Genomic DNA, 26,183 nt, shown 5'->3' with positions numbered 1-26,183 from the left:
AAACTGCAAAAAACACATGGAAATTAAGTAATACCATCCTGAACAATCAATGGGCCACAGAGGAAATTAAAGAAGAAATTAAACAATATTTACAAGCAAACAAAAATGCAAATACAACTTACCAGAACCTGTGGGACATGAGGAAAGTAATCCTCAGAGGGAAATTTATTGTAGTGAATTCTCACATCAGGAACACAGAGAAAACACAAACAAACAACCTGATGCTACACCTTAAACATCTAGAAAAAGAAGAGCAATTCAAGCCCAAAGCCAAAAAAGGGGAGAAATTAATGCAGAGCAGAAATTAATGCAATTGAGACTAAGAAAATAATGCAAAGAATTAACAAATAAAAGAGTTGGCTCTTTGAAAGAATAAATAAAATTGATAAGCCCCTAGCCAACATTATCAAAAAAAGAAAAGAAAAAACTCAAGTTCATGCAATAAGGAATGAAAATAGTGGAAGCACTATAGACCTTGTGGAAATACAGATCATCAATACTACTTTGAAACCTCTACTGTCTTTGTTCAATAACACAGAAGAAATGAACAGATTCCTAGAAACATGAATTACCAAAGCTGGATCAAGAAGATGTAAAACTTCTGAATACCCCAATTTCAGGTAATGAAATTGAAAGTATAATTAGAACCTTATCAACAAAGAAAAGCCCAGGTCCTGATATATTCACTGCAGAATGCTACAGGAAATTTACAGAAGTCTTAATGCCAACACTCCTCAAACTTTTCAATGAAATTGAAAGGGAAGCAATTCTCCCTAACTCATTCCTGGAAGCAAGTGTTACCCTAATACCAAACCCAGGGAAAGACCCAACCAAAAAAGAGAACCACAGGCCTGTCTCCCTAATGAACATGTTATAAAAATCCTCAGTAAAATACTGGGAAACAGAATGCAACAAATCATCAAGAAGTTTATACACCATGACCAAGTGGGCTTCATCCCAGTAATGCACGGATGGCTCAATATAATAAATATCAATAAATGTAATACATCATATCAACAGAGCCACGGACAAGGACCACATGAATCATTTCAATAGATGCAAAAAATTTTTGATAAATTCCAACACTCATTTTTTATAAAAAAAAATGCTACAGAAAATCAGAAAAGATGGTCTTTACCTCAATCTGATGAAAGCCAAACACAAGAAACCAACAGCCAAAATCTTACTAAATGGACAAAAACAAAGCTTTAAACCTAAAATCAGAAACAAAACAAGGATATATATTATTACTGCTCCTATTCAATATAGTTCTGGAAACATTGCCCAGAACAATTAGACAAGAGAGAGAAATAAAATAAGGATAGGAAAGGAAGAAGTTAAATTATCATTATTTGCAGATGACATGATACTCTACATAGAAGACCCCCCAAAGACCCATTGAAACACTTCTAGATCTAATAACCATATTCAGTAATGTAACTGGATACAAAGTCAACACTCAAAAATCAACAGCATTTCTGTGCACAAACAACAAACTCACTGAGAGAGAAATAAGGGAAACCATACCCTTCACAATAACAACCCCAAAAATGAAATACTTAGGAATCAATCTAACAAAGGAAGTAAAAGATCTATACATTGAAAATTACATTACTGTGAAAAAATAAATCGAAGAGGATTTCAGAAAATGGAAAGACATTCTTTGTTTATGGATAGGAAGAACAACATTATGAAAATGTTCATTTTCCCAATCTCGTTATACAGATGTAATGCAATTCTGATCAAAATACTGTAGCATACTAGCATATTTCACAGATCTAAAGAAATCATTCCTAAAATTAATCTGGGACCAGAAAAGACCTAGAATATCTAAGGCAATTCTGGGCAACAAAGACAAGGCAAGAGGCATCACAATAACTGACTTGAAATTATACTTCAAAGCTACTGTAATAAAATCAAAATAGTACTGGCAAAAAAAAAAAGCAGACCTGAAGATCAATGGGATAGATGAGAAGATACAGCCACAACTACAAACACACTCACCTACCCTATCTTCGACAAAGGAGCCAAACAAATTCACCAGAAAAAAAACAGCCTTTTTAGTAACTGGTGCTGGAAAAACTGGCTTTCCATATGCTGAAAACTAAAACCAGATCCATGTCTATTGCCATACAATAAACTAAAGTTAAAATTATTCAAATATCTAAATATTAAAACAGAAACATTAAATCTTTAGGAAAACAAAATAGGTAAAAATCTTGAAGATATAGGGATAGGTAGAGAGTGAATGAATAATCTTAGTTTTTTGAGGATCAAAAATCAAACTGCATGGGAAATATTCCCAAAATCAACAACTGGGATTCTTATTAAAAAGTTCTTGCACATCAAAAGAAATCTCCAACGTAGTTAAAAAACCCACAAATGGGAAAAAGTCTTAACCAACTCTTCCCTCAGAGGATTTCTATCTAGAACATATAAACAAGTAAAAAATCATCAGGCCACCAAAATTCAAAGACCCAACCCAAAAATGGGCATCTGAGATGAATACACACTTCTCAGATGAAGAAATACAAATGGTAAACAAAACAAACATATGAAATAATGTTCAGCATCATTAATTATTAGATAAATACAAATTAAAACCATACTGAGATTCCATCTTACTCCAGAAAGAATGGCCAGAATCAAGAAATCAACCAATAACAAATGCTGATAGGGTTGTGGGGAAAAAGAAACCCTTCTCCACTGTTGGCTTGTGTGTAGGCTGGTTCAGCCACAGTGGAAATCAGTGTGGTGGTTCCTCAAAAAACTAGGATTAGGGGTTCCATTTGATACAGCCATCTCACTTCTGGGCATTTCTCCAGAAGAACTGAAAACATCATATCACAGTGATGTGCACCATGTTTGTATCAGCACAATTTATAATAGCTATTTCTTGGAAACAACCCAAATGTCTATCAACCGAGGAATGGATAAAAAGATGTGGCACTTTTATACAATGGAGCTATACTCAGCTATAAAGAAGGATCACAATCAAGGCTTTTATAAGTAAATGGATGAGACTTGAGACCATACTCCTAAGTGAAATAAATCAGACCCACATGTGTAAATACCATATTGCCTCCCTATTATAAGAAAGTGAAAGAGTAAATAAGATCCAAAATCTACCAGAGATATCATGAAAGGGTAAGCAACTACCCAAAAGGGAAAAATAATTGAGATAAGGGAAAAGAGAAAAGAAGGAAGGGAAAAGGAAAATGATCTGCATTTGTTTATCTATGCATAAGATAGCTAAAATAATTACACTACTAATTCTATTAGTTCTTGGAAAAGAACATTTAATACTCATACAATTAGATCAATTTTGCATGTCTATATCTGGTAATCTAAGCAACTCTTTTGAAGACAGTAATATGCAGTATTACAACCATTGTTAAATTCATATCATCTTGTTTTGAAAACCTATATTGTTATTGTTTTGGGTGTTTTGTTGTTCTTGTAGCTATTATTTGTACATAACTTGCTTTTTATTTTTCTTTTCTGTGTTTTTTTCTCTTTAAAATAAAATTTTTAAAATGTTTTTTAAAAAGAAGTCCTACTAAGAAGAATACAAGGTAATCCTGGGAAGACAGGCTTACACATGGTACTCTGGACATCTTTAGATTATGCACATATATCTCCCCCTTTGTGCTATGACTTTTCATCTCTATCAAAAGACCCGGCAACCTCCTCTATCCCCAAATGCTCCCATTCTCAAAAAGAGGTATTATTTCATATCTTCTCATGACTTCTCTTGGAAGGGTCTCCGATCGTCTGATGAAGACAGCCACATTGTGAAAATTGAAAAGCCCAATGAAAGGAATAAAAAGAGAGAAAGTGAGCTGCCCCACCGAGGCTCTGCATCCCGAAGAGGCTTCAGCCTCTTCCAAGCAGTGGGCTACCTCACAGGGGAGATGAAAGAGTGCAGGAACTGGCTGAAAGGTAAGCAAATGTCCCGAAAAGAAGCATGGGCCAGGCAAAAGACAACCCCCTCCACTACTCCCCCACTGGCCCTTGATAAACGTTCTGCAGATGGGGGTGGGGAGGGCTGCAGGGCCAATCCAAAGTTGACTCCAGGCAGGCATAATATCCCCCACTAACCTGGAATTCCCACACTTGTAGAATTAAATGAATTTCACTGATCTTAGTCCTTGGCAAAATGCTCATTCCTATGTGGAACAGATATAGGACAACCACACGAGCAGCATAAAAGCCATTTCCCAGACATGCAGAATGATCATTCCTTAATTTGTTCCACAGCCATTGATTATATGCCAAAACAGTATTGGCATTGCCCTCCCCAAAGTTTCAGAGTTCTTTCTTTTCAACTTTCTCCTGAATGAAACTAACACCACCCCTCCCTGCCCCAACTCACCCCCACCAGCACAAGTTGTCCTGGAAACCAAACTAGAAGAGGAGGCAGAATGTATGTCCCTTCTTCAACACCTGGCTTCCTCTGGGCCCTGATTCAATAATGATTTTCACAGCTGGCCTAAAACGATTTATTTTCCGGTTTCCTTTCTTCAGGCTACTTTCTTTGCTGCTCAGACCCTAGCCCTCAACTGAGTTGTACAGCACTACACAAAAAGAGTTTCCTTCCCTCCCTGCTCTTTGCCTTAAACCAATAAATTTCCCCTGGAATGCTCCTGGGGCTGCCTTACCAACTGAGCCAATGACTGGAACTGAGTTAAATTGGACTCAGCATGGTTCCTGAGTTGTATAGCAAAAAGTACCACCCACCACAGACTGATTGCTGAGCCACTCAGAGACCTGAGCTAGGTGCCACCCTCCACCCTGCCCAGACTAGATGAAAAACAATGTCCTAGCATGTGCCTTCCCCTCCTTGCTAGCAATGCTAGGTAGCAGTCCAGCAGGGCAGCAGGCAGGACCCTGTTCATAGCTCCATCTGTCTCTTGCAGATAAGCCCCTGGCTCTGCAGTTCGTAGACTGGGTCCTCAGAGGCACAGCTCAGGTGATGTTCGTCAACAACCCTCTCAGTGGCTTCATCATCATCATAGGGCTCCTGATCCAGAATCCCTGGTGGACAATTACTGGAATTTTGGGGACAGTGGTCTCAACCTTAACTGCTCTTGCTTTAAGCCAGGACAGGTGAGTTCCTCTCTGCAGACCTCTTGGCAAGACACAGGAAACAGATAGGTGAAGCATTTACTTGACGGGTCAGCCAGCCTTAGCCTCCCAGCCAGCCAGTCTGCTGAGTGTCAACTTTGAGCAGGTCCCTGATGGTCCCAACAGAAATAAACTGCTCCAACCCACATGAGCTGCTGACATCAGTCTCTGCTTGATTCTGGAGACTTTGGGGAAGACTCTTGCAAGGGAGGTACAGAGAAATGCTTAAACTGCTCTTCCCTCGTGGAGCCTACAACAGTTTTAGGAGATAAAGTTAATGGGCGATTAATGTCAGAATAATACAACAAACATGCCTGAGCATTGGGAAGGCTCTCTACAATAGCCTGGAATTAGGCATGGTGGGTACCAGGAATGGGAGAAGGTGAGAAGAAAGGGGAAGACGATGTGGAAGGGGACATTGAAGAAGGGGACACACAGGATCATCAGAAAGCAACAAAGTTGCAAGGGGAGGGACCAGCTCTGCTGGGCCCAAGGCTTTGGTCAATGCAAAGTATAGTAACAACTAGCATTTTGTAGACTTCCACTATGTCTTCAGGCTTTGCTATATATTATGCCAGCAGTCCCAGATTTTCCTGATAGAGTCCTTTGAGATGATTATTAAGAAATACAATTTAAAGCTGGGCATGATGGCATATACTCATAATTCCAAGATTCTGGGATCTGAGGCAGGAGGGTCACAAGTTAGAATCCAGCCTGGATAACTTAGTGACTTTGGAAGGTATTGTCTCAAACATAAAAATCAAAATAAAAGGGATATAGATCAGTTTAAAAGACCTGGGTTCAGTCCCCAATACTGCAAAATTAAAAGGGGATAAGACACAGTTCAGCACCCTGCTCACCCTACCCCCTGTAGATATTCCATTTAGTGGATGACACATTGTGCCATTTTGAGATGTTTAGAAGTTAACTAAGGGACTCCGCAGAGGGCCAGGATTCTCACTTTGTAAAGTTCCTGAGTCTGTGCAAGAGAAGGGTGGGGAGATGGTGTGAGTGCTGCAGTTGCCTAGGACTGTAGTAGCCTGCTTACAATAGAAGGGAGGAAAACAGGCTTGCACTTGCTGCGTTGGCTATCTTCTGCCGTGAAGTGTGGACCCTGTGCCTCAGCACCCTTCCTTAGAGCCAGTTGATTATGGACTGAAACCTCCACAGACTGTGAGCTAAATAATCTTTTCTTCCTTCATTTTGAGTGTCAGCTATTTTGTCTCAACAAAGAGAGAAAAGTAACTAAGACATTGCCATTCTGTGAATCTAGGAGAAGTATTTTTGACAGAGTTCTCTCAGAAGCTTCTTATGCTCAAGTTTGAGAAACAGAAACTAGATTACCCCATATCTTACTTCAGTGAGGAGGTTTGCAGATCACAAATCAAACGTCAATAGCATTTTAGAATATCAAAACAATAGAATAAATCAAAGCCAGCTCAACCAATTCATGTGCAGTAAAGCTAAACATGATTTTGTGAAATTGTATCTGATTTATTTTGAGGTGGGCTGGGAGAGAATGAAATCATAATATAAAATGTATTCCATACAGTGGGTTTCACTCCAAAAACTTAAAAAATACTATCATGCCTTGTTCCACGGGGACATAGCTAATGATGGGGCCCAGGGTACAGCAGTGAACACAGATGGGCTCCACTCCCCCATCCAAGTGCACAGGCCAGTACAGGAGCACAGAACTTGAGCACAGGAAGCTCACTCTCGGGGAGGGACCTTGCAGTAGATTTGTGCAGAGCCCTTCCTGGCCCCTCCTCTCTCTCCTCTCCCTGCAGAGCTACTGGAAAGGTCAAGGTAGTGTTGAGAAGGGTCAGAGAGACAGGTTTAGAGGATTTAGGTTTCTCCTCTTAAACATCCAATTCTACACACTCCTGAGTGGGACACATGGGATAGGCACATGGGCATCCTAAGTGCATTCAGCTGGCCTACGTGGGCATGAACACAGAGAGAGAGAAAGCAACCCAACTTCAGCATGGGCAACTGCACACAGTGCAGTATGAAAACATTCCCTCTCCCTCCCTAGCTTCCTCCCTCCTTCCTTGCCTTTCACACACCTATACATGCACACACACACACACACACACACACACACACACACACACACAGTGTCACACATCAAGACTTCTATGAGGTTTCTCTATACTTCACAGTCTGAAATGCCCCTGAAAAACAAAAGCAAAGAGCTTAGCCACAAATAAGAGTGCATAATTTACTTCTACAGCAGCAAGAATAATCAAGTGTGTGTTTGTGTGCGTGTGTAGCTATGTGACTGCTGAATACTCAGGCAGTGCACTTCTTTGTAGAATTTGTAAAGGAATCATCTAAGTTCATCCCGAGGAAGGGCCCAACAGATACTACCAAATTCCAGTGCAAAGCACTCATCTCCTTTCCAGGTCAGCCATCACCTCGGGACTCCACGGCTACAACGGCACGCTGGTGGGACTGCTGGTGGCCTTGTCCTCTGACAAGTCAGACTACTACTGGTGGCTTCTGTTTCCTGTGGTCTTCACAACCATGGCCTGGTGAGGCATCTCCTTCTTCTGCTCACAGATTCGCGGGGGCCCAGATGTTTGTGCCTTGGGATCCAGTGTTTGCACAGAGGGGCTGGTTTGCAAAACACCATGAAAACCCATGAAGTCAGGAGCAATGCAAGGGGATCATGCCAGGATGTGGAATAGCAGGGGTCTTTTAAAGCAGCAAAAGACTACAAGTTTTGTTAGGTGGACAATCCCCTTTAGGTGATAGATTTAATAATAAAGGCTACAATATATTAAGTAATTCCTGCATGCCAAGCACAGTCCTTAAAAAGGTAGTGTTATGTTTGTTCTCAGTTTATAGAAGCAAAGACCAAAGTTTGCAGAGATTAACTTGTCCCAGGTCATCCTATATAAAACTTTTTAAACTGTGTTTTCTTTTTATTATTAAAAAAATAGAAAGAGATTAGTGCTTATGATATAGGAAAAGTTATGGACCAGGAAAGAGTTGCATTATTATATTTTATGTTACTTTGTTGCATTTTCCTTTTTTTATTAATACCAGTTTACAATACATAATAGTGATGTTTGCCTGGGGGAACTGGTTCATGCATGTCACAGATCTTGCTTCTTTTCAAGCCTTCACCTGCCCTTTCCCTCCTCCTCCCTTGATCCCCTTACCCATCTCCAGAGTCTACCTTCTCTTTTTTATCACCTTTTCTATATTTTAGTCATTTATTTATATTTTAGTTTTCTCATATAAGAGAAGACATGCAATATTTAACTTTCTGAGTCTGCTTTACTTGGCTCCGCATGATGGTCTCAGGTTTTGGTGCTGGCTTTCTGAATCCAGAACCCACACAATTAAGCCCCAGGCTGCATGGGAATCATGTATTGTGTGGCATAACCAGGACCTAAAAGCTGAAAACTCCATTGTGGTAGAATCAGATGGCCTTCTTGAAACAGAAGTCGATATGGAAAGCATAGAATCTTTGAACTGGAAGCATCAGTTGAGTTCTTCCTCAAGAAAGAACAAATATTCATAGAGATCACTGAGTATATGAGGGTGCTCACAGTGCTGCCCTTAGTTCATTTGATTTTACAGCCGGTCAGGAGCATGCCCAAGAGCCTGCTTCACAGCAAACCCTTGCCCCAGCCTCTGACTGTATGTGTACTGACCACTCTGTTCTCAACACTGCTCAGTCAGGGTGATTTATTCTTGTGCTCAGCAATAAATCCTGCTGATTTATTTTTAACATCTCTAAGAAGCAAATGTCTTTCTTTGGTTTCAAAGTCTAGAGGTACTAATTTAGCTTAAGTACTATTTCACTACTTTTTTCTTGCAAATAAAGTACTACATTAAGTATTGAGTATTTTATATTTCCTCCTGGAAATATATAGATTTCTTCATGCCTTGGGACAAAAAGATAAGGCCATCATTTCTGTGACTTTAATGCTATGCAAACGTGTGTTCCCTGTGAGGAGCAGAACTTGTCTTCCTCTGCACACATTTGGTTTAGACTACTTAGATTAAAACCATCAGTACACCCCTCCGCCTCATGGCACTGGGTGGCAGTTAGACTCAGTGCCCCTAAGTCATTTTCCAATTTAAAAGGCAGAAACTATTGACATCTTGCCATAGGACAAGCTCTCTGACACCACTCCAGTATAGTCATTAGTCCATTCATGTAGTTTTTGAAATGCAATCCAGGTAGTGTGATTATTAGCAATGTCATTTTCCAGATTTATCTGTTAAAGATCTAAGTGCCTGGGTTTTTGTTGAGTACACTGACTATCTTAAATGTTGAGAATAGCTACAATCAGGAGAAGAACTCTGTACTCTTGGAGCTTACATTTTGGGTAGAGAAAGAGATAAAACCCATAAGCTAGCTAATAAAAGGAGATCATTTCACAATAAGATAAATGCTTTCAGGTAAACAAAATGGCATAGGTGGGACCGAGATTGATTCCAGGAATGGGTGGTCAGAGAAGGCCACTTTACAAATGGGACATTTGAGAGGTCACTTAACTGATAAAAAGACATCTGCCATGTGAAGATCTGGAGAAAGGGTGTCACAGACTTTCCCACCAGGGGAAGTATGATCTGTTCAAGAAATAGAGGCAACACCAGTGGGGCTGAGACCCAGTGAGGGATGACGGAGCAACAGAAGGTGAACACAGCCTCATACACCCCTTGGATCCCACGAGTTTTAGGATTTTTACTACAACTGGTAAAACAGGAAGCTATTACATGATTTTAAACAGAGGTGTGGTTTAAATTTAAATAAACTCCTCTGCTTACAAAGCATGGGAATGGATTTAACTGCTCAGCAGCATAGTTAGGAATCTGCTATAATGACCACAAAATGATCACTAGAGTGGTGTCTATGAACATGGTCAGATGTGATGGGCTATGAGGTATATTTTAAGAAAGACAGAGAAATACGACTTTCAGGGAAGCTGAGGATACAAAGGAGGAGAAGGTAAGAAAGTCCAATACGTTCTCATAATCTAAGTGCCTGGGCTACAAAGAAGTCTGGAAGAAAACTACATCAGAGGGAGAGATGGGGTGCAATGACTTCAATTTAGATTACTACATGTTAGACTTCCAAGTAGAGATGTTGAGAAGGTAGCAGGATGTACAAATCTTGAACTTAGTGATACAGTCAAGATTTGAAAGGCAGGAGCATGTAGAAAGTATTTTATGCAGGAAACTGAAGTATAGCACTCAAAAGGAAAGATTAAAACAAAGAAAAGAATCAAGACAGAGTTGTAGTGTTTTCCAACATTTGGATGTTTGGCAGAAAAGGTAAAAATTCAGCAAAGGAGAGTAAAAAAGGAGCAGGCAGAAAGAAAACCAAGAAAGTCCAATGTTACAATAGTCCACATGCAGTGAGAGAGCCCAACCTTAACAAGACGAGGAGTGACTGTGGATATGGGTGGATATGTCAAAATCGGTGTTCTTCACTGGTGACCTGGACAAAGCTATTCCTGTGATATAATAAGAACACACACCTGGCTGGAGCAGGTTTAAGACTGACTTGTAGCAGAAAGCTTGGGATAAAAAGATTGATGTGTGTGTGTGTGTGTGTGTGTGTGTGTGTGTGTGTGTATTACTGAAGACTGAACTCCGGATCTTCACACTAAGCTACCTCCCACCCATTTTCAGTTTTTCAATTTTTCTGAGTTAAGTTCTTGCTATGTCGTTAAATTGCTCAGGCTGGGCTTGAACTTACAGTCCTCCTGCCTCACTCTCCTACCACCTCATCCAGTTCATTGCCAGCCCTTTTGAAAGTATTGCACAAAGAATAGTAAAGAAATAGGGAAGTAGCAAGAGTGTACATATGGCTAAAGGGTGGAATTTTTAAAAGTATGAGATATTAAAGCATATTATAGACTGATGAGAATGGACTAGATAAAAAGGAGGTTGAAAACAAGAAAAAGAGAATATTACAAAATTGAAGTCCTCGAGACTGACCAGATCTAAAGAACAGAGAAAAGAAAATTAATCCACAAAGGAGAAGTTTGCTTCCACCAAATGAGAGAGGCAGAGCATGTAGGAACAAAGCAGACAAGGAGTAGATGTTTATGGTCAGGAAAATGAAACATTTCTCACCTTGTCACTGCTATTTTTTTTAATGAAGTAAAGCCTGGTTGTTGGATGAAATAAAAGGGAAACAGATGGTAAAGATCTGAAGAGAAAGGTGAAAATATGAAATAGTTCTCAGCATCTTGGAGACTTAATGTGCTCGGGATGTGCAGTAATGTTTTCAGGCAGTTCTAAACACCCACTTGAGATTTGTGGTCATTCATTAAAGGTAGACCAGTCAGCCAGATCATGTGATTTGATGTTTGATCCAGCAGCCTCTGAGTGCAGGATATGTGAAGTGTTAGGTATCTTGGGTGGCTGATTCCTTCCAGAGGAAACTGAGAGTAAGAGAGATTAATTACCTAACATTACTCACCGAGCTGGCAAGTAGAGGAGTTATGACTGGCATTCAGCTCCATCTGCATCCAAAATTCATGCTCTTTCCAAGGAAGAGACTAGGAAGACAAAGGGTACAAACAACTGAAGTTCTATTTTCATCTGCCAGTTCCCAGAGTAACACTTAGTGTCTTTGCTGAGCCAAAGCCTATACATGACTTTCACAGCAGGAAAGCCTCCTCCTAGAAGGTTCTATTCCTAAAATGTTCTCATAGCCCAGGACAATAGCTGCTGGCAGTAATTTCACTTTGTAACAATCACATTTGCATTGTTTTTCTCCATTTAAGAAACAAGGAAATATTTAAATTGTAAGGTGTGATCAAAAGATACAATGAATGCTTAAATTAAAATTTCATAACAGTAAAAGACACATTGTCATTCATGCCCTTTGAAATAGTCCCTTTATTTTGAACACATTTATCCCATCATTCTCGCCACTTTCTGAGGTAGTTGTAGAAGTCCTTTATCATGAATAGCTGCTTCAGTGTCCTGAACTGATTCAAAATGTTTACGGTAATTTCTGTCAAATAAATGATTACAGTGTGTCCTTATTCCCTGGATCAGGAACCTTACAACTTCTAGCTTTTCCCCAAAGTTAAAATGACCATGAAAGATAAACCCTTTGAATTAATTCATGACATCAAAGCAATCATGGCAGCACAACCAAAGACGTGAACAAGAACTTCCAAAACTGCTTCAGAAAGTGACAAGGATGATGGGTTATGTGTATTTTAAGTAATGGGGAATGTATTGGTGAGAATTAATGGCAGTGTGTCTTTTACTGTAATAATTTTTTTAATTTCAACAATCACCAAATTTTGTCATCACATCTCATATAGTATGCTCTACAGAATGTTATATTTGTTTTACAAAGTTGTAATCTCATGTTGAAAATCTTACTTCCAACACCTTATTTCTAAGGACCACTGGACTCTCAGGGAAGCCAGAAATAAATATGACAGGGAAGAGGATGGTGGATGACACAGTGGTCACCATTGATAAGACAGGTGGCGTCTTCCTAAGGTCAGCATAAGTGACTGATCGTTTGTGTCTTCATCTTCAGTCCAGTTGTTTCTAGTGCCTTGAATTCCATCCTCAGTAAGTGGGACCTGCCAGTCTTCACACTGCCCTTCAACATTACACTGACCCTGTACCTGGCAGCCACGGGCCATTACAACCTCTTCTTCCCTGCAACACTGGTGAAGCCTGTGTCTTCGGTACCCAATATCACTTGGACAGAGATTGAAATGCCCTTGGTAAGTAATTAATGGTGATGAGTTGAGGCCCTTGGATTCCACTAGATTCCCCTAGAGTCTCATTAGCCAGCTTGTAGATTACTAAGGCTCTTAGTTTCACTAGAAATCTCTCTACCAAACAATGAGCTTCATCAGAGACTAGGAAAGGTTACTGCTACATCCATACCTCCTCTCAACAAATAGCTACCAACCATCTAAAATGTGCTGGACACATTTTCATTGCTGACAATATGCAGGGACTAAGACATCTGTATCCCTGCCCTCATGAAACTTAGCTTTACATAGGAAACAGACACCATGCAAGGGAACAGCTACTAGGCTCTAAATTGACAGTTGCAGAAAAATATTAGCTAATATGAACAGTTTGATAAAGGAGCAAGTAACTAAAATAAATGTTTAAAATCAGGGCTTTATGTATCAATAGAAGACAGAAGGTGAATTTTCACACACCCTGTATATCAATTGTTTTCAAGCAAGAGAAAGATTGCTCCTTGTAGACGTGAGGCCATGTCTTGAATACTTTTTATTGCTAAAACTAAAGGAGTGTTACTTGCATCTAGTGAGTAGAAGGCAGAGAAGCTCCTGAACATCCTACAGAGCATGGGACAGGTTCCTTCTGCCAGACTCAGCATGGCCTTCTGTTGCAATTAGCTCCAGGACACCCACTCAGAGGTCCTTCAGGGAAACTAAGTTGTAACTCCAAACCTGTCAAAAAAGGAAATGCTCCTCCACTTTGGGTGGAAATGCCACTGCAAACAGTGCAAATGCTTTTTAAAGTTTTTTGACTTTTTAAGTTTTGTCTTGGGATGGAGACTGGGCTAGAGTGGGATCAGAGGCAGAGTTAAGGCTTAAACCCAAAGGACTAGAAAAGACAGAGCCTCTCTCTCAAGTGGAAAATGTCTAGAAAAGGAGCAGAGACAAAACTTTGACAGAATCGTTAAGGAACAGCACTGCAGCAACTAGGCAAACAGATCTTGGGTGCACACCTCTAGTGTCCCTGATCTCTACCAGCATTGTCCAAGTGGCAGCCACATATGACCTAACCAGAGACAAAGGTTCACCAAGACCCCAACCCACATTGTAAGAGTGGACAATCCAATGCCCAGGAGCCAGTGTGGTATGGGCCCCACAGAAAAGATGCCTCTTGTTCATCTTCAAAATGAACAGTTATAAAGTGGTTGAATCCCGATCTGGGTGCCCCAAGCTCACTCTCTCACCTCCCCACCAGCCAACATTCTAACAACTTTTACAATTCCCTTGCACACTATCTAGGTCTGAGTTTTGAAAAATCAGTGCCATTTTACTCTTCCTTGAAAACAAGTGAGGGAAGTTCCTTTCTGTTCAGCTGGCTCATGTTTATCCTGGGAATCATAAGGAGGACAGAGGAATCAGGTTCTCAGTAAATTTCCATCACACACCTGACTGCCCCTCGCCCTGGCATGTCAGCTGCCACCTGTCACCCCAGTGCACAGGTCACCAGACAAAAATATGGATTCTGGCAGAGGAGCTTCATTCTAAAGCCAGGCCCCATTCCAAGGCCACTTGTTCCCTCATTCCTCTCATTCTTGCCTGCTTGGGCTCACAACCCATGTTCCCGGATGGACAGGTGGAAGCTGGACTCTTCTTAGCATTCCGCATTCCTCAGATGTTGACAAATCATGAGATACTTGTTGAGTGGATTTTCAGCCTGTTCCCCATAAGTAAGTTGAGTTCTCTAGTGCAGAATAAAGTGTTCCCTGGATTCTTCTAAGTAAGACTGGGTCCCATCTGTCATCCCTTTCTCAAGTTTATAGATTCTGGTCCTAATAGTGTGTGGTTCTTAAAAGGTCACCCACTTGGAGACAAAGGTGAGCAAAGATGGTAAATACCCTGGGACTCGTCAAACAGTGTTCCCTAAAGAAATCACACTGATTTCAGAAGCAAATCAGGTGGTTAAAAAGAACAAAGCCTCATTCAAGGGAAGAAAAGTAGTTAGCTCCCCATATCTATAGCTGATTATTTATACCTAACTCAGTGGGCCCCAAACTCTGTTATACATCAGATTTACCTAAGCCCAGAGAGATAGCCTATACTTATCAATTAGATTGTATTTGTAAAAGCCAGACATCAGTAGGTTTTCTAAAGATCCCTACAGGATTCCAACATACAGCAGCATTCAAGAACCACACGGCTAATCAATGTATGTCCAGCTATAAAGAGCCCTATTTACTAAAGAACCATATGCCTCACTAATGGAGAAAAAAACTACAAAATTTTACAGCTGGAAGGTCACCTGCCAGACCAGGTGCCTTGTGTTGTAGAGGAGGTCCTGTAGCCCGGATAAGGAAATGGCGTGCTTATGGTCACACTATGAAGTTGTGCAGAACTTCCCTTAACACTGGAACCCCTGAATGCACAACCCAGGGCTCTCAGTAGTCTACTTTTCTTGCTCTTTGCTCTTAAAGATCTTCAAAATATGGACAATTCAGCCCGGATGAGAAAGACCATCTGACATCACCCCAATTCCAGCACCACCAAGTCACTCTGAGGCTCAGTGACATTTTGGCTTCAGGCCATCTTCCACATGTTCCACACAGTGCCCTTCAAAAGCAGGGAAGATGCTTCCTTCTTCCCAGAAGCCCACAACCCCCTGGGTGACACTGAGGTTAGGAAAACACAGCACCCTCAATGAGGATGTGTCAGTGGTGCAGACTGAGAGACACTGAGAGTAGTGAAGACCTTAGACCTGAGGGGTCGAGTTCAGAAAATTTATCCTATTTGCATTTGGTAAAATCATCCATCACGATGACCTTGAATATTTCTAAGATTTCTATAAATTTAAAGGAAATCTTCTAGTGCTCTAAAACCCCCAACAGCAGTGTAGGAAGAAGCATTCTGGGCCCTTCAAGCCTTTTCCTCTCAGACGTAAAACCGCATGCTCGTCAGAAGCACCTGTGCCCAGTCCCCATGTTTGCCCCTCACTGACTGCATGAGGGATGCTAGATGCAAGGTAAGTGGTGAGATGAGAAACTATGGGTTCCTGCTTATGCCCTCCCCATCTTCTCCCATACTGGAGAGCAGTGTCATCTTCCCATTCCATTTCAATAGTGTCTCCAGCAATGGCTCAGTTGTGGCCCCAAGGCTGATCTTTGCATTATCAGCCTACACTCCAATAACTTGGATTCTGTTGACTTTGCAGCTGTTACAAGCCATCCCTGCCGGGGTGGGCCAAGTGTATGGCTGTGACAATCCCTGGACTGGTGGCCTGATCCTGGTAGCTCTGTTCATATGCTCACCACTCATCTGCTTGCATGCAGCCATTGGGTCAATTGTGGGGATGCTGGCAGGTAAGACAGAGCCTCACCCTGTGGGGAGGTATGGGGGGGAGGGGTCCTGAGTCATTTCTCCCATGTACATAGCAACTATCTTAGATTCATTCTTTTTTCAGGGTTCTAAAACACTGCTAGGGATTGGGAGTTATTTTTCCTTGTTTTGAACCTCCAGTGGGAATAGGATGCAGGGGCAGGACATACTGAGAGATGCAAGGGGTCTGGATACTGAGTCCTTCAGCTGAGGGTGGAGGAGAGTAACTGGCTGGGGGACAAGGGAAGGAATTGCCCATGGTAAGATACACATGGCCCAGGACTTCAAAGTTTTAAATAAGCTAAAAGTAAAAGACTTTCCCCAAATAAGCTGGCATTTCACAAGTGCAATTTCACATTCCTCCATACATGTATATGTATGTAAATGCATTTATATACAGATATGCTCTTCCCAATGATAGAGCCCCAAAATGAGATACAGGGCTTGGTAATAGCAGCCTGTTTTTTACTTTTTCAAATGCTTCTCAAATAATTTTGACAGCAGAACTTTAAATTCTATTTTAAATTGGAAATAATTTCAAACACACCAAAAAATTACAAAAGTAAATACAATCGGTACCTATTAATCCTAAATTAACCATATTGTTCAAATCCTACCTGTTGAACATAACCTTCTGTTCTACATAGATCTGTGCAGAGAATTTTTCTGAGCCATTTGAAATAAGACCTTTAAGTTGAAATTTTTTCTTGCTAAAAATGCAGCTGCTCTACTAAAGGAGTAGGTGATGCTGGGAGCCTTCTAGGCTTCTTGTCACTCTAGAAGCAGTAATATTTCTGTGTGAAGACTGGAGGCTTTCGCTGGGGATTTAGCTCAGTGGCATAAGCGCCTGCTTTGCAAGTACATGGTCATGAGTTTGATCCCCAGTACCAAAAAAAAAAAAAAAAAAACCCACTGGGGACTTTGGACACCACTGCTTCCTTCTCATTGTCGGTTTCTGAAGCCTGGGAGCCATTTGCAGAGCCTCCTGAAGTAGGCAGGATTGTGAATAATGGGGTGAAGTAGAGGAAGGAAGGCACCCTCAGACCTGGCATGAGCCATGAAGGGACCATTTTAACATGGTCTAGAATAAATGCCACACTTTGTTCCACAGCCCTAACGGTGGCCACACCCTTCGAGACAATCTACATGGGCCTCTGGGGCTACAACTGTGTCCTCTCCTGCATCGCCATCGGGGGCATGTTCTATGCCCTCACCTGGCAGACCCACCTACTTGCCCTTGTCTGCGGTAAGTGTTCAGGAGCATGACAAACAAGTCACTCTGGCTGTTTCCCAGCCACCACCTGAGTTATGCGCCTGTTCTAGCCCACCCCGCTCCCCAAATTAATGGGAACAAGCCGGAAATGTCGGTGAAGACCTAGCTCTATGCAAGGCCACTATGGATATGGGAAAGGAGAAGAAATAAATACAAGTTTTAATCTTTTCTCTCAAAGAAAGGCACAGTCTGATAGGAGACAGCTGCAAAGACAGGCAATGTCAGACAGACAGCCTGATGTCAGGGCATAGTACAGACACCAAGGGTCCAGGAAAGTGCACCGGCTGCCTGCCTTGGCCTGGGCCTGCTGTTCTGTCAGGACAGTGGCTGAGGGCAAGGGCAGGCCCTGCGAAACTGACTCTGATGCCTTTCTCCTGCACAGCTCTCTTCTGTGCATACATGGGAGGAGCCATTTCCAACATGCTGGCGGTGGTAAGTTTGGTTTCTCCTGAACATGACCCTAAGTATTATTTCACTAGTAGAATTTCCAGATGCTTGGGATGTGGTGGAAAAATTATGAGTGAGTTATAGTATCTGGTATATTGTCCAGTGTTCTTGTCAAGGTTCATCCAGGGTTTACCCAAAGAATGGGTAAAGATGGAGCTGTAGGACCAGATGTGGGAGGCGGTTCCTAGGCCAATTTTCAGCTCCAACATTGAAAGATATTGTTGTATACCAAGTTATCAACACTTCAGGTTTCTTGACCAGCTACCACAGCACCATCCCAGGAACACCAATGCCTCCAATGGAAGAGGATCCTCATCTTCAGTCCCTTCCGTAGCCTCCTCCCCAGGTCTCTGACCCAAAACAGGATCCCAGAAGCATTCTTCAGGCCCCAATGCTTTTATTTCTAGGTTGGTGTGTCACCAGGCACCTGGGCCTTCTGCCTTTCTTCCCTTATCTTCTTGCTTCTGAAGACTAACAACCCTGCCATCTGCAAGCTCCCACTCAACAAGGTCACCTACCCAGAGGCCAACCGCATCTACTACCTGACAATGAAAACTCCTGAAGGAGCGAAGTCCTCCAGCGGTGACTAGCCCAGCTCCCAACAGAAATGCTCTTGCTTGGACACCTGTGGTTTCAACTCTGGGGCAATCAGTACAGCACTCAACTTCTTTGCCTCTTCTGGCACCTGTATCAAATCAAAAACACCTGTCACTCCCTATCCCTGAGCCTGATTTTTCTCTCTCTACCCAAATCTTCAAAACTATCCACTGTGCAATATTAAAAGAAGTTCGTGATAAGATTGCCAAAGTTAGAAGTAAGGAGTGTGTTTCACATGCTGTTGGCATAAATTGAAAACAGAGTCATTGGGGAAGGTAAACAGGGGATGAGTTTCTTGGCATGTTTAAGTAAATAATAAATGCTGTGGAAATGAACTTGCTGAGTGGCTCCCAGGCAGACATGGACTGGGGGGTAAGTTGAGATCCTGTGCTAGGAAGTGAAGGTCCCCTCCAAGCAGAGAGCAGCGGATGGGCACCCACAGCCTTACACAAAGAGAGGAGCTTCATGTGGGTGGGGTTTTAAAGTCAAAACACGGACAGCTGGAACACTGGAAGCATCTAAACATGAAACCGGAACATTCAGGTTTTCCCTTCCACTTGTGGTTACCGCCCCTCTCCCAACACCCTTGATCAAAAGTCCACTTCTCTACTGTTACCTAAAAATAAAGTGCCCAGTGGCTTACCTCCATGTGATACCCCATTTCTCCAGTGCTCCTTCCTTCCACTCTCCCAGGAGCTAAAGCTTCTATAATTCTTCCAGTTTCCTCCCCAGTGCATCAGTCTTGTTCTTCTCCAACCATCTCCCACCCTAACCTTTACTGAGATGCTTTATCATTCTTAATTTTTCTCCTTACAATATGCTTGTTCTTTCTGCAATAACCCCTTACTTGCCCAGGTAACATGCACTCTATGCTTGTCCATGGAGTGTCCTATTTGTGTTCTATCATTCTTTCCTCTATTCTTCGTCTTTCCCTGTCCTGCAATCTCTGTTCTGATTCACTTATTACTCGTCTAGAACTTTTTCATATTTTCTTCACAGAACATTTGAGAAATTATGGATGACACATTCTCTGACTCTTTGCATGTCCCTGAGTTTCGTTCCTGTGACAAATGAACGGCACTGTGGCTGGGTGTGGGTTCTCTGGGGTGCAATCAGCCATTGCAGTTGTCTATAGATGTTTTTCCTTTGTTTTCTGTCACTCTGCTCTGGTGCCACAAATGGGAAACCTGAGGCCACTCTCATTCTTTTCTTTTGTAAATAATCTGTCTTCCTTTCTAAATGACATTAAGATATTCTCTTTATCTTTGGGGTTCAGGAATTTTATGAAGCTAGGCTCATGTGTCTTTTCTCATCTGTTTTGCCTTTCAGTCTGTGAAGTTGTCTTTCTTCAGCCCAGACAGAGACTTTTCCTCTACCATTTGTGTGACTGCTTTTTATCCATCTCTTTTGTCTTCTGTCTCTGGAACTCCCATGTCCAAATGTTAGGGCTCCTTGAGCTAAGCATCTTCTTCACAATTTTTATTTTTGTTCTGCTTTGAGATATTTCTTCCACTTGATCTTCCAATCACAGACTGAGATTCCAAGCACAGCTTTCCTTCAATTCAACAGATACATTGAATTTTTTCATTTAAATATAATGGTTTAAGTTGTTTTAGAAAATCTTTGGGATAGAATCCCAGGTATGTTGGTACTATTTTCTTGTTGCTATCTCCTCTTGCCCCTGAAATGAGATACAGGTTCTGATAACTTGCTCCCCTAAACTTCATACTATTCCCATATCCCATTCTAGATGGGCTCCTATGTTGGTTGCTCAGGGCTGTATGCTAACATTTATGACCTAAGACACTCTGCCTTCTGACCTGACCTCATTCACTCATTTGTCCAGGAGACATCACAGGAGGAACTATTAATATGTTACCTGGGCCTTAGGCTTGACAGTAAACCAGGAAAGAATCAGACCAACTCCTGACTTCAAGGAATTTACTTTATGAGGACTTACCTGGCCGGGTGAATAGTTCGAGCAGAGATAAAGATGAGACTGGTAACTCAGATGACCTGATTCCCACTTAAGTTCACGTGTGTTTTTGTCTTGAGTAAGTTATCTGGTTGACTTGGTCTTCTATTTAGGAAATGTATTGGGCATGATTTTAGGACTCCAGGAAAAGTTCTGTGCCTCTACTCCTGTCTCCTGTATTTCTATTACCTGCTGCCCAAGCATTCCCAGCCATCCCTTTGACTTAAGGCTCTGAACCTGTTACAATATAAACAGTTCTGGGAAGCGCACAGTAAGCATGATCAATCATTTGCGTCTTAGGTTGGAGGGGCCATTTCTGAGAAAAGGTTTGATGAAAAGTGAAGGGAGAGTACAAAGAAAATATGCACAGCACATTTGGAGATGATTTTTGGTGAAAGGTGGGCTGACAGGAGGGCAAGCTGGGCAAATGAGGTGCGGACTCCTTTTTCCCTCTGGATACGATGATGAAGCTGGCTGGATTTGGCTTGAACAGAAGAAATGAGGAGGCCATCTCTGCCTGCATCAACATGTGGTGGAAGTCAATTAAATGTTACCCCAATACACAGAGCACAAAGGTGGGCATAATAAGCAGGAAGACTGAGTTGGTGGGGAAGGGAGCTTGGTAACAGTGAAGTTGCCTAAGAAATGAGGTCTTATGAGATGGTGCAGGAGCCAGGGCTGGAGTTCAGTTGAGGACAATTGTTTGGTCAACGTGTGAGGGCGCGAAACCGCTGGATTGTTGCAGCCTGTCTCTTCCAGCTCCAAGTTTCTATGACTCTGTGGCCCTGGGTTGCCACAGATGAATAAGAAGAAAGTATAGCTAAGGTGGATAATAAAACATAAGAACATAGACAAGAAAAGTACCAAAAATATACCATTGTTACCTTTCCAGCTTTTCTTAGAACTGGACCAGTTAGACATTCGCTCTGTTTACCAAAATACACAACCTGGCTGCTCTAAGTACATAGACTGGACCAACATCACTGGGACTTGATCTGGTCCTCCCCTTTGCTGTCTCTTCTGAGGGGTTCTTGTCCAGTCAACCTTCTATGACCTCCATCACAGGTCTCCTGGCCAGCATCATGGCCACATCACACCCACAGGCCCCTGTTTGTGCTTCCTATAGGAGTCTGAGCTTTGTTCTTTTGGGTCCTAAATGTGGTGAAGATCTGGACAGTTGTCATCTACACCAGGCAGGGGATGGAAGTTTCAGTGAGGGCACGATTTCTCCAGAAACAGTCTATGGCCACACCTCCCTGAACACTCCAGATCTCATCTGATCTCGGAAGCTAAGCAGGGTTGGGCCTGGTTAGTACTTGGATGGGAGATTTCTCAAGAAACAATAGTCTCATTTGGCAAATTTAAAGCATTCATATGAGATGATGATGGTAATCAAGATGATTATTAGCCTAGGTTTTCCCACCTTTAGTCATTCAGAAAATTCATAGGGAACTAGAAATTCCAAGGCCCCAAAGGAGGGGGGGGGGTAGAGGAGGGAAACATACATCTTAAAGGCTCTGTGAATTGATAAAGAGAAGCCGCTAGCCCCCCCCACACACACACAGCTGCTGAAGCAGAGCAGAAGAAAGGAAGCAGCCCTGCAGAGAACTGCCAGTGCCAGTTGCAGTTACTTCACCTTGCATGCTGGAGGCCTCTGATACCCTGTTATCCCTCCTCTATGAGACTGGAAATAAAGGGAGCCATAAACACTGTGCAGAAAATTTCATTCTGGACCAAAGTGAATTCTGATTAAATAAACTTCCAAAAGAGAGATCCACAGTCATAAATAGATCTCTTAAAGATCCTTAGTACCCAAGCTCTGGCCTTTGGTAGGACCTGTTGGGAACAAGATTTCATCTTGGCCTTTTGCTTTCCAAAACAGACCCAAAGTCTGCCCCACTCTAAGTCTAACATATATGATAGATACTTTATAAGAACTACAGTTCTGTTTAGCTCAGGGACCCACTGAACCTCACTCACGGCTTTTTTAAAAGTGATCATTTCCTGTTTTTCCATTTTGATTAGATGTTGTTTGCAAGTAACATCTCCTTATTGTGTCAGGGAGCAACTATCGATGCTTAGGGAGATAGAGTGAATGTACCGCAAGAATTCAGGAGCTCTTAGGGAGAGGAATTCAGAAGCTCTTAGGAGAGGCTAAAGACACAGGGCAAAGGACAAGCAACCTGAGCTGAGCCAATAGTCATAGTGGCAGCAGGACAAAGAAAAGATGAGAGTTCACATATCAGCTCAAAGCCACGGGCCCTGCACTGGCAACATCCAGGAAAGGTCCCTGGGCTGGAAACTGACCTGCTCTACCACCACCACACATGCACCTCACCTCTCCCTGGGATTCTGGGGAGGGGACCAAGGATCCTTCCATCCTCCTCTCTTTGTTTGCTTTTCTCCTTCAGAAGGCTTTTCCTGTTCAGGACCCTTCTTCCACAGTTCCAAAACACCTGGTATGGTGGGAAGGCGATCTTTGACGTCAGTGGGGGCAATTGTCTACTCAGGTGTAGCTAATTTCCTCTGTGTGAGGTTTTTTCTGCTTGTGGGCAGGCCACCGTACTCTGTCCCTGAGTGTACATTGCGGGGAGTGAAGGTGGTACACAAATGTGGGGGTTGATGACCCATCAAACTCACAAAGCCAAGTAAAGCATGTTTGGATTGCTGCCCCCACAAACTCTAGCCCACCACACCATGGCCTCATGGGACTTGGGGGGGCCAGACTCCCTAATATATAGACCTAAGAATCCTTTCTGAACACGGGGGTTAGGTCATGCCCTTCTTGATCTGAGATCCTGGTGAGTCAGGACCCCAGTCACCAAGAGCTAAGAGGCAAGGTCTGAAAATTTCCACAGAATACAAAAGGCAACATCTAGCATTAGGCTACGCAAAACTTTCCACCAAGCCGCTGATGGCAACACTGCTCCCCAGCCTGCACCCTGTCTGTACCAGGGATTAAGGCAGCTTATTGAGGTTGGAAGGCAAATTGTTCCCCTGAGGAAACAACACTTAAATAATTGCTTTAAGAGCTAATGCTGGCACTAGAATTCTAATGAGAAGTAGTAATGCAAGAGAAATAACAGGTAAGCCACTAGACAGTCTGCCCTTGAAAGCAAATCTGTGTGGTCCACCCACGTGGGGCACTGTGGTAGCAGGGGCTCATCTTCCCCAAAGAGTTTAGGAAGTTAGTCTTTTTGCAGAAAGGTAGAAGACAGTGTAAAAAAGCTCAAAAAGGGGACATTTTGTTTTTCTTCTCCCTCTTCCTCCTCCATGGTACTCTTCCTCAAATGGCAGAGGTGTGCCAGGCATGAGCTTAGAGGACATAAATTAGGAAATTTATAGAAAGTCAGCAAGAGAATGGCCAGGCAGGAAGTGTCAGGAAAATGAAAGGGTTCAGGCTTAGGAGAAATCACAGATCCTGGAGTTGAGGACCAGAGGCACTGCCCAACTGGAAAGAAGCTTCTTCCCCAGTCCTGATGGTCTGGAGTCTTCCAGCCCTGTACAGGAAATCAAAAGGAGCCCAGGTAAGAGGGTGTTGGGGACAGAAAAAAACCAATTAGACACTAAGCCAACAAGATCATCTGACTTTTTAATGGGAAAGGTCTGCTTTGTTCTTCAGTTGAGCTGCATCTGGGAAGCACAGTTGTAGGATGGGATACTCACTAAGGAATCCAGAGAGAATCTAGATGGCAGAAGCTTCAAGCCAGAAAGGCTCTTAAATATTTATAGTCTAAAGCCTATGTTTTCTAGATGAGGAAATCACAGCTTTTCCAGAGATTTAACACAGGTGATAAAAGATCGTGGGCAAAATCCCAGGAATGCTAAAGAACAATCCTGACTGATTTGCTTTACCACCAGGTAAATTAGTCAGCCTCCAAATTCCCTTTCCTACCTCACCTGTTCACTAGGTAAATCTTTAAAACAAACACCATCTTTTCTACAACTTTGCAACCCACAGCTCTGACATCAGTGTTATTCCCAGGGCAACATTATGTTGAATTAATCTTTGGAATGCAACCTCTGGCCAACAGGGTAGAGCTGAGTGCCTCCTGATGGCAAGCCCTTTAAATGCTGCTGCCAGGGCTCAAGCACCTGCTCCAGGTTCCTTGCCCTGACCTCAGGGTCCTATACTCATCTGGCAGAAACACTAATAGAGCTGGACCATCCAGTCTCCACAAACATTTTACCACCCCAGCTTCTCATCAGTCCTTAGTGGCCCATCTTAACATATCCATTTGAGAGTGCCATAGCCTCATTCTGTGTGATTACAGAAAGGAAGTGTTTCTGGAAGACAAATAACCAGGTCACAAAAAGTAATGTGCCAGAAATATGGAGCTATCTGATCAAAGAATAGACAGCCTTTTAATGTCCTAGCTAACGGGAGATGTAGATTATCGAGTAAGAAAGTAAATAAAAGATATGGTTGAAGAAAGAATTGAAAGGAGAATGATCAAAATCAAGGATACTGAAAATAGACATGCAATCCTGAGGGTATGTGCTGGGAAATTTACACAAGAAAGAGACCGAAAAGAGAAATGGATCAAGTGTTATCATGGTAGCAAACAGGGTGCTCTGGCCTGTGGACTCTCATTTTAATATTATTTATGTGAGGTCATCATGAAGTTAAATAACTTACCAATTCATTTGTACTTACTAATATCGCCCTTGTGGAGGAAACCAAAGATGCCAAAAGAAACAAAGTGTGGGGCAGTCCATTGGCCAAGTGGTGAGCTGTAAGAAGGAGAAGAGGGTTTAAAGTGTTGACTATAAAGGTGAATTTCATTTGTTTCAGGGTTCCAGTGAGTATCCTATGTTTTCAAATAACTGGCTTAATGACAAGCCGAGGATTCTGAGTAACTTATTTCTAAGTACTCCCCTGAGCCAGCCCTTGCTCTTTGGCTCTTCTGTCTCTCAGCCCACCTCCCAGACCAGTTATATTTGGAAAGTACAGGAAGATTTGGGGACCCATCATTTAAAAAGAAATGGATTCTATAATACCTAATTAAACCATTGCATTCAAAACAGAGTTGAACCAACAGACCAAAAACAACACTTTTGTGAAGGTAAGGTTTAGAAGAATAAATCATAGAGCACAATGCAAGAGACTGAGCAGACCTACGTGATATCTGCTCCTGGCTCTGCCAACAGCTATTGTGACCATGACCAAATCATTCCATCCCTCTAGGCCTCGATTTCTATAGGTAAAATGAGAAGGCCAGACTAGAGTCTCAAAAGTTTTTTCAGTTTCAACATTCAAAGCTTTTAATAGTTTATAGGATAATCTTTGAAAATACTGAAATACAACCTCACAGGAAAAAATGGATCACCCCATTTGCCTCCCAAAAGCACACACCCACACAAAGTGTAGCCCTAGAAATTACAAGTCATGGTGTAAAGCTTCTACATAAGGAAAGATCCAAACCTTGACCAAAGCATAATCATGTAGAACTGGTGGGGGAAAATATCAAATTATATATGATGCTTCATTTCAAAAGGAGAACATCATTCTGTGTTGCAATCTTATGGTGTGTGTGTTCATTTTTGGCAAACCAAAGGCATAAGAAGCCCAAAGAGATGGGAGGGATGACAAAGTCTTCACGGTGAATTCAAATGCTCCACGTGTTGACCTGTGTGCAGCATCCATTCACCTCCAGGAGAAAGTAAGACCCGAGAAAGATACCTCATTGAA

The 26,183-nt window shown here is 42.2% G+C and overlaps 1 protein-coding gene and 1 long non-coding RNA gene across 6 annotated transcripts in view; one reads left to right on the top strand and one right to left on the bottom strand.

Annotated features, from left to right (window-relative positions):
* Slc14a2 (solute carrier family 14 member 2) overlaps positions 1 to 26,183 on the top strand; it is a 420,990-nt gene that overhangs the window by 373,882 nt on the left and 20,925 nt on the right. For 3 of the 5 annotated variants that reach the window (XM_063231749.1, XM_063231750.1, XM_063231751.1), the window contains 8 exons: positions 3,762 to 3,942; positions 4,920 to 5,109; positions 7,536 to 7,664; positions 12,665 to 12,857; positions 16,036 to 16,183; positions 17,311 to 17,445; positions 17,855 to 17,904; positions 18,327 to 18,501. In XM_063231749.1, coding sequence (XP_063087819.1) covers positions 3,762 to 3,942; positions 4,920 to 5,109; positions 7,536 to 7,664; positions 12,665 to 12,857; positions 16,036 to 16,183; positions 17,311 to 17,445; positions 17,855 to 17,904; positions 18,327 to 18,501 — 1,201 coding nt within the window. Of the gene's footprint in view, positions 1 to 3,761; positions 3,943 to 4,919; positions 5,110 to 7,535; positions 7,665 to 12,664; positions 12,858 to 16,035; positions 16,184 to 17,310; positions 17,446 to 17,854; positions 17,905 to 18,326; positions 18,502 to 23,879; positions 24,019 to 26,183 lie in introns of those variants that run through there. The other 2 variants (XM_063231754.1, XM_063231752.1) reach the window with 2 other exon arrangements.
* Positions 5,084 to 25,238, bottom strand: LOC134471787 (uncharacterized). Its single transcript, XR_010041443.1, has 4 exons — positions 25,149 to 25,238; positions 18,462 to 23,991; positions 11,582 to 11,660; positions 5,084 to 7,746 (listed from the first exon to the last, which is right to left on the bottom strand). It is a non-coding gene; the product is annotated as an uncharacterized LOC134471787 (long non-coding RNA).

Source organism: Cavia porcellus, unplaced genomic scaffold, assembly GCF_034190915.1.
Source record: "Cavia porcellus strain 051 isolate PalLab524CR breed Dunkin Hartley unplaced genomic scaffold, mCavPor4.1 scaffold_20, whole genome shotgun sequence".
NCBI lineage: Eukaryota > Metazoa > Chordata > Mammalia > Rodentia > Caviidae > Cavia > Cavia porcellus.
This window is presented reverse-complemented; position numbering and strand designations above follow the sequence as displayed.